We start from the raw sequence: 8,326 nt of genomic DNA on the forward strand, positions 1-8,326 counted from the left end.
CATTGGTCTGCTGCTGCCTGAGCCCAGCGACTCATCCATCTAGGCCTGTGGTGTCCACTCTTCACAGTGGCCATCTGTCTTTCTCCAATGGTTCTGTGATGGGAAGTACCTCCTCTTGGGTTGATAGGTAGGATTCTCTAGCAAGAACCCCATGAAGGGGAGGGGTCCTCTCTCTACTCCAAGATTGAGTTACCCTTGCAGCTAGTGCAGAATGCTGCAGTTAAAGTGACTGATATACCTGGCCATGCATGTAAACCACACTGGTGCTAAAAACTGCACTAGCTGCAAATTAGCCACTGAGCTATGTTCATGGTCTTGTTATTAACATATAAAGCCATGCACATCTTGGGATTTAGTGCAGCCTTTCCCAACCAGTGTGCCTCCAGATGTTGTTGGACCACAACTCCCATCAGCCACCATTGCCAATGTTCAGGAAAGATGGGAATTGTGGTCCAACAGCGTCTGGGGGCACACTGGTTGGGAAAGGCTGATTTAGTGGATAGCCTTCACAGATATGTACCCATGCAGTCACTGAGATCATTGTAGGAGAATCTAACTGTGCTGTGAGCCACAGACTGCCATTCAGCAGCAGTTGGGGAGTGGGCTTTCCACATGGTGGCGCTTGTTCTCTGGAATGCTCTCCCCTCACCACCTGGGAGGCTCCGCCTGTAGCATGGTTTAGACACTTGCTGAAAATGCCCTTTTTTTTGTCTGGGCATTTCTTGACTGTTGATCACTGGCTCAAACTGCTGCTTATTAAGCATTTAGCATTTTGTTGTTGCTAGTATTTTATTTTTAATTATTTTATCTGCTGGTGGTTTATATTGTCTGTATATTGTTCTATTGTACGTTTTAGAGTCCTTGACTCTTTGTCATTTTAAAGTCTTTGGCTTCTTATTATAAACCGCTTCAAGAGATTTTTATGTGTGGCAAGTAGTCTATTAGATGACTAAATAAATAAAACTAGTTGTTTGGCAGGTGTTCTGGGGCTTGGATAAGAAGCTTGCTCAACGTAAACACTTCCCATCTGTAAATTGGCTGATCAGTTACAGCAAGTACACACGTGCTCTGGATGAATACTATGACAAGCACTTCCCAGAGTTTGTGCCGTTGAGGACAAAAGCAAAGGAGATCCTGCAGGAAGAGGAGGATCTTGCAGAGATCGTACAGCTGGTGGGGAAGGTGAGTAAAGAAGGGGGGGCATTTTGTGGAGCCATTTCTCCTGTATGTCATCATTTCTTGGTATGGGCTGCAGGCAAGCCTCTAGGAGAATGCATACAGAGCAATTATTATGCCTGCCTATTGGTGGTGATGGGGTTGGTTGAAGGAAGTTCGGTTAATAATACTGCTAAAACACTTTACTTAGCATCTGTAGCAGCAGTAGATACTGGTACATAACTTGTAAGTGATGGGATTCTCCCTTAGACTGGCAAAACAAGGCTTAGAGTGCAGTTAGGGGCTGACCATAAATAAATGAGCTGCATCTGGAACTGTGAAGCCTTTCAGAAACCGGAACAGTCATTAGATGGACCAGCGGTCCGACTGGCATAAGGCAGTTTCCTATGCTCCTATGTAGTTGGGAAAAGCGGCAGACAAATGATTCAATAATAGATGTGTTTCTAGTCCACCTGTAGACTGGAGGAAAAAAATGGAAATAAATGAACCAGGAGAAGCAGGGAGCCAGCATGCTGATGTGGGGTCTCTTTCACTTTTAGGCTTCCTTGGCAGAAACTGACAAAATTACCTTGGAAGTTGCCAAGCTCATTAAAGATGACTTTCTGCAACAGAACGGCTATTCTCCATACGACAGGTTTGCAATGGGCCATTGGTCTCCTTCCTTGGGAAACTGGATCTTTAGTGACCCTCGCTCCCTCGTCAATAGAACATGCCCACTGCAGGGAGACAGAGGCAGACCTTGGAAAAGTTACTTTTTTGAACTACAACTCCCATCAGCCCCAGCCAGCACGGCCACTGGATTGGGTTGATGGGAGTTGTAGTTCAAAAAAGTAACTTTTCCAAGCTCTGGACAGAGGGGCCTTTCTCCATGTGAAAAAGACAGGAATTTCTCCAGCTGAAATGGGTGCTGTTCTTGTGGATATTTTCACATAGTTTTGGGCAGTAATAAAACAGACGTTATGCTAGACTTTCCCCAATTTAGCTTTTTAGGTGAAAGGGGGGTTAGAATTTTGGTTTCTTCCTGCAGCAATTTGCTGTTCCACGACACATCTGCTACTGTGCGTGTATGTTCATTCTTGAGCATGTAGCAGGAACATATGCTTACCATAAGAGTTTTCATAGTACAATAAGGTTATGTTCTAAGGAATGAAGATCTAAAATAATATTCCATCTCCAAAAGGCAGAGGCAGGAACAATTCTCAGATTTGCGTAGCTGCTCCAGAACTCCATAACCCTTGGGCGCCTGCTGAGTTTATCATGATAGTGACTGTGTTATTTCTGTCAGGTTTTGCCCATTTTTTAAGACGGTGGGGATACTGTCCAACATGATTGCATTTTATGATATGGCACGTCGAGCAGTTGAGACTACTGCCCAGAGTGACAATAAGATTACCTGGGCCATCATCAGAGAGAACATGAGTGAGATTCTTTACCGACTGACATCTATGAAATTCAAGGTAGGTCCTTTGCAGGAGGGTTATAGGAAAACAACATCTAGATTTCCTTCCCCTTTTGTGCTAGGTGGCCCTCCGCAGACGGGATGGGGTGTGGGGAGAACGTTGTCAGAACTTTGACTGCAAGGATGCCAAGCAACAAGAGGCCTTTTAAGTTGAGACCTATCCCGGTCTGCGTCTGTGTTAGAATTGCTTCTAATATGTTTTCTTTAATAATACGTTTTTTTTAATAATAAGTTTTTAGCCCCTTTTTAAAAAGATGTTTTTAAAGCTTTTTTAAAAAATGTTTTTAGCGTTGTTTTGTTTTAATGTATTTTGAAAGAAAGAAAGAAAGAAAGAAAGAAAGCATCTGAGGCCCACCTTGGCAGTGTTGTGCTTTCATATTCATATTTAAGACAAACCAAGAGATATGACAGGCCATTTTCTTATTCCTTCCTTTCCCGTTCCCCCCTCAGTGCCAATAGTTTATTGCCATTTAAGTGCATTATGTAGTGGTTTGACATGAGCTATAAAATAAGATTAAAATAGTCTCCAGGTAACTCTCGTCCCTTTTTCATAATAGTAGAACTTAAGGAAAGGGATACATAAGAATATCCCATAGCAAGGCACTTTAGTAATCACAGTGGTCTAGATTGTCTTGATCTTATAACAACAAATTCAACTTTTGTTATCAATTTGAGATCAGTGATGAGACTAGCATTGGCACAGACCTGGGTGCAGCTGGCTGTTTAATTAACATGGCTGTTGTCTTCATTGGCAATATAGCTACAGTATGTTTTTTTCTTCCACTGGAGACAGCTGGAAAGTGATTAATAACAAGAAAGGTCTTTTCAGTATCCAAAAAAGAGCACGCGTATGGGGTGTGTGAGTCTTCTTTATTCAAGGCATTTCCTTATCACTCTTCAATTAAAAATTTCCAGGTCAGTTTACAGTGGTTCATAAAACACCTGAAAATGGTCAGTGGTAAAAGGTGATGCTAAAGAACAATCACAACAGAAATTTTAAAAATGTGTTGGAGCTTAAAGGCCTTCACATTGATTTTGTCTGATACCTAAAAGCATGGGGGGAGGCAGGTGTGAGCCTGGCTGATGAGAGAATTCCAGCAGCACAGTTCCATAACAGAAAAGATCCCATTGTCACTTTAAATGGCAGGACACCTAGCTCAGGATCTCTTAGGAAGATCTTAGTGCTTAGGCGGGTTGATGTGGGACAAAACGTTCCCTCACAGACTTGGGAAACAGACTGGAAGCCATTTGAATTCTTTTAGCAGGGTCAAGTTCCAGTTTTGGAAAAAGGGCGGGGTAAAAATAAAGATTCATTCATTCGTTCGTTCGTTCATTCATTCGTTCCCAAAGCCCAGGGCCAGTTGAATAGCCTTGTGGTTATGTTTTTTTGAAGTCACTGCAGTGTTTGGGCAGTCTGCATGTGCAGCATATTTTGAGACTGCTAGTGCATTGATTGCTATAGCCAGGCTATCACTACGCAGAAGAGGATGCAGCTGGTGCAGCAGCCTCCTCTGGCAAAAGGTACTCTGAGGTGTTGAGGCCATTGTGACTTCAGAACACTTTGGGGAGTGCAACTCATCCTACCAGATCAGGTTGAACCAGGGCTGTGGAGTCGGAGTCGGGAGCAATTTTGGGTGGAGTTGGAGTCGGTGTCAGTAGAAATGTACTGACTCCGACTCTGACTCTTTCATAAATGGCAAATGTATATTAACTAGTAATAACAAATTCACGGTAGTAAAATGCTGGGGCTGATGGGAGTTGTAGTTTTAAAAAGTAACTTTTCCAAGCTCCGGATTCACGTGGTGGTGATGAAATGCCTTGTGCTACCATTTTACTACAGTAAATTTGTCATTAATATACATTTGCCATTTATGAAGGAGTCGGAGTCGGACAGTAGAAAAATAGAGGAGTCTGAGTTGAAGGTCTGGCGTACCGACTCCACAGCCCTGGGTTGAACACCACCTCCTTGGAATGACAAACCACAGATCAGCAGTACCTCCATCTTGTTGGGATTGGGCTTCAGTCTGTTGGCCTTTGTCTACTTCACCAGTACATCCAGGCAGTGGCTTAGAGCTTCTGCCGTCTTACCTCAATCCAGTGTAAAGAAGAGAGACTGTCATCTGCATATTGATACGTGTGAGCTCATATATATGCACTGTGGGTAGAAATTGTCCATGAAGGAAATATTCCTGGTAACCTCCTGAGAAATGACTCCTTTCCAAAATAAGCTGCGGCAATATCTGAGCTCTGGTCTGTTAAATTTCAGGACCCTGTGAAAGATGGGGAAGCAAAGATCAAAGCAGACTATGCCCAACTTTTTGAAGACATGCAGAATGCATTCCGCGGTTTGGAAGACTAGAGCAGTGACTCTCCTGGAGCCCCACTTGAGTGTATTCCTCATCTCAGCTTTCTTGCTTTTCCATTGATAGAAGATGTACACTTGACTGAAGATTTACTTTTAACTTTAAAAACATTCCTATTTAGTTTGGTTGCTGTATGTGTAAATCTGAGCTTCAGAATATGAAGCAGGTTTTGCAAAGGCTCCTGCGAAGTTGGAAGGTATCCTCTACTGGATTTGACCTTTAGCTGAGTTTCTCTTTGGAAGAGAACCAAGAGGGTTCAGAGTTCAGCTCTTTTCTGGGAGGAAAAACGTACTGTTGTATAGTTATGGGTGGCGTAAGGGCACTTGAACCCATGTTCCTGGTTTAGTGCTATGCATTTGAGGTAATTCTGATGCTTCAGAGATAAGATGTATTTATTGTTCTTTAATGTTGCTGCTGCTACCCTGAAAAATGAAGACTGGTTAAAATACTTTGTTGCAATACTCCTTCGGTATCTTCATGTTTCAGTGAGTGTATTGAAAATCTACAGGATTGGAATTGCTGTGCAAAGAGGAGTGTCCAATAGCAACATCTCTGCCCACCTCTTCTTATCTGAGAAAATACAATTCGTTTTCTTTTAATATGGACTACATTTGTTACAACCATGGATGCTTACAACTAGTTACAGGAATAGTTCTCCCTCTTCCTAGACCGCCCCCCCCCCCGGTGGAAATTCAGGCACATCTGTATATGCAGCTTAATTTTTTTCTATGTGCAGAGCATGGTGACCTGTGGACCAGGCAGCCAGTCCCCTCTTTTACCTCCTGTATTATGAGTTAGAGCAAATCTGAGAGGGCGCAAATGTTTACTTTGGCTCTTAGGATTTTGTTTTTATTTCAATCACTGGAATAGCTGGACAACAAATCTTAGCTTTATGGGGTAGGGAACTTTTGGCTGTCTAAATCTTGTTGGACTCCAGCTCCCATCCACCCCAGCTAGCATGGCCAGTAGTCATGGGTGATGGGAGTTGTGGCCTAACAGCTGGAGGCCGTAAGTTTCCTAACTCTTTTAGGAGAAGAGAATATTGATAGCCAGAGTTTTCATTTTATGGAATGATGTCTCTGGAAAGTATGCCCCCGTCCCCAGTATTGCCTCTAACTTGCAAGACAAGTGGGCAATATGTGTGTGGTGAGATTTTCTTACCTTGGAGAAGTTAATTATTTTTCCTGTTGCTCATGTTGTAATCACAATTTCAGGAATGAGGAAGAGTCTCGGTATTTACTGATTAAACAGCTAGTGCCATTGTGTCACTGCTGCAAAACAGAAGACCCTAGCAAAAAGCAGCTATGTCCCTTCTGGATCAGTTTCTTGCAGAATTATAAATAGCTTATTCTGAACAGCAGAAAGCCTACGAACTGGGTTGCAGAATAACTAGAGTTGCTGGTGCCATCTTGTACAAGAGAAATGCTCCATATCCCTCCCGCCCCCCAAAAAATCAAATGCATTTTGTAATGGGGTTTCTTGAACTGTGAGACTAAAGCTGCTGTTTCCAGATGTCACACCAGAAACATTCTGGGTTCCCCATCTCCAGACTGCATCTGTCTTCAATTAAGTTAAAACTGAACTGGATCATAAATTTTTTGGTTCTGCATTGAGTGTTAATTTCCACTGTGTTATGAAGAGTGGTGTATGAATTAGTGCAAAGCCCTCTTTTGCTGAAAACTTTTGACTTGTACCGTGATGTAGCATTTTATGCCTATGAAACTTGTAACTACTTTAAGAGGATGCTGTAAAATTTTACAAAAGATATCTAAAATAAAGATGTCTATTGTGCTGTACCTACCCTAAACTGGCCAGTTTAGTTTCATATTTGTCTCCTCGTTTTGTGTCTGTTTTTAGTGTTGGAAAGCTAACTTACTGTGGTGCCAGAGGCTGTTGGTTCACCAAAACGCCCAGGAGCAAGACATGGGGAGGGGGGACTCTTGTATAACACATGCATTCTGTTATTAGAAAATGTGTACACTATTGAAATAACCCAGAATAAAAAGTGGATTTAGAATGTACTTGACCTGTCCTTTCTTCATGTAACAAGAGAGTGCTCAGCTTCCACTTAACTATTACGGGAAGGTAAAGACATTTAATAAACAGCCTCTGTTTAGCATATCTAAACGAATAGTTTAATTCTATTTTAATTGTATATTTTTGTATGTTTTTTACCTATGTGTAGTGTTTATTTGTAAGCCGCCCTGAGTTCCAGTTTTGGAAAAAGGGCGGGGTAAAAATAAAGACTCATTCATTCACTCATTCATATCTGAGAGCATCTCAATCTCATGTTCTGTCATGACCCTTAAGATTGACTGGAATGGCTCTTGATTATGCCAGATCAAGGCCACAAGAGTGTGAAGGAAATGTTCTGAGTGGCTCTCGACTGTTGAATTCCTTTGTTCCCAAAGCACAAAATATATGTGGAAACATCTCACCCCCCCCCCCAATGGTGTGGCCTATGAACAAGAAGTATACCACCTGTGTGAAAATGGCATAGAAAGAAATTTACCATTGGGAAATACAGAGCAATATCAGAAGAAAAAAGTGCATTCTTAGACTAGCTTTGGGTAACCAACATTCTGTGGGCAAAACTAGGATATTCAAAGTCACTAGCTGCAACATACTGTTAAGATGGTTTTTTATTTGGAGATTGACAGTTTAGAGCAGTATTATATAAGCTTCATATTTGGACTCCAGGGATTTTTCCTTTTCTGGATTAAAAAATATTTAATTCTTTGTGACTTTTCATTCTCTTCAATAGGAAGAGATGAGCTAGAAGTCTGTCCTTCCTCTGACTGATCATGAGGTAGCAGTAGGCACGTATCGTGCTTGGCTTCTTCAATGGAAGGAGTTTCCTAGTTATGGGATCTAATGCTATTGGATCTATTAATTGCCCCTCAGAAAAGATAAGACCGTCTACCGGGACTTGAGCTATTGGCAAAAGAACATCCTCCCCTCTCTGTGCTGGAGGCTAGAGCTTCTACTGACACATGTGGGGTTAGCAGTGGAATTCTGAAATTAATAGAACAAGGTTAAGACACTCCTTTTCCAGACGGCGTTTAAACTAAATGCAGAATAGGAATTTTAACAAATTGCAATAGTAGCATAAATTTTTTGTATGTTTTTTAACTTGTTGATTGTATGTATTGGGTGTATTGTATAGTTTTTATTCTACTGCTGCTGTTCGCCGCTCTGAGTTTCTGGTTAAAATAGAGCGGGCTAGAAATATTTTAAAATAAAATAAATAAATAAATAACAAGCAAGAATATTGTCAAAATGACAAAAAATTACCCGCTACATTTACATGAAAGAAAAACAAGCTAGA

At 41.6% G+C, this 8,326-nt stretch overlaps 1 protein-coding gene across 4 annotated transcripts in view; it reads left to right on the forward strand.

Annotated features, from left to right (window-relative positions):
- The window catches only part of ATP6V1A (ATPase H+ transporting V1 subunit A), a 49,045-nt gene extending 42,246 nt beyond the window's left edge, over positions 1 to 6,799 (forward strand). For all 4 annotated transcript variants that reach the window (XM_061638238.1, XM_061638258.1, XM_061638265.1 and 1 more), the window contains exons 12-15: positions 979 to 1,182; positions 1,716 to 1,810; positions 2,462 to 2,633; positions 4,902 to 6,799. In XM_061638238.1, the coding sequence (XP_061494222.1) occupies positions 979 to 1,182; positions 1,716 to 1,810; positions 2,462 to 2,633; positions 4,902 to 4,994 (564 nt within the window). In that variant the 3' untranslated portion in view covers positions 4,995 to 6,799. The remainder of the gene's footprint in view (positions 1 to 978; positions 1,183 to 1,715; positions 1,811 to 2,461; positions 2,634 to 4,901) is intronic.
- Positions 6,800 to 8,326: the final 1,527 nt, after the last annotated feature.

Source organism: Rhineura floridana, chromosome 1 (assembly GCF_030035675.1).
Source record: "Rhineura floridana isolate rRhiFlo1 chromosome 1, rRhiFlo1.hap2, whole genome shotgun sequence".
Classification (NCBI taxonomy): domain Eukaryota; kingdom Metazoa; phylum Chordata; class Lepidosauria; order Squamata; family Rhineuridae; genus Rhineura; species Rhineura floridana.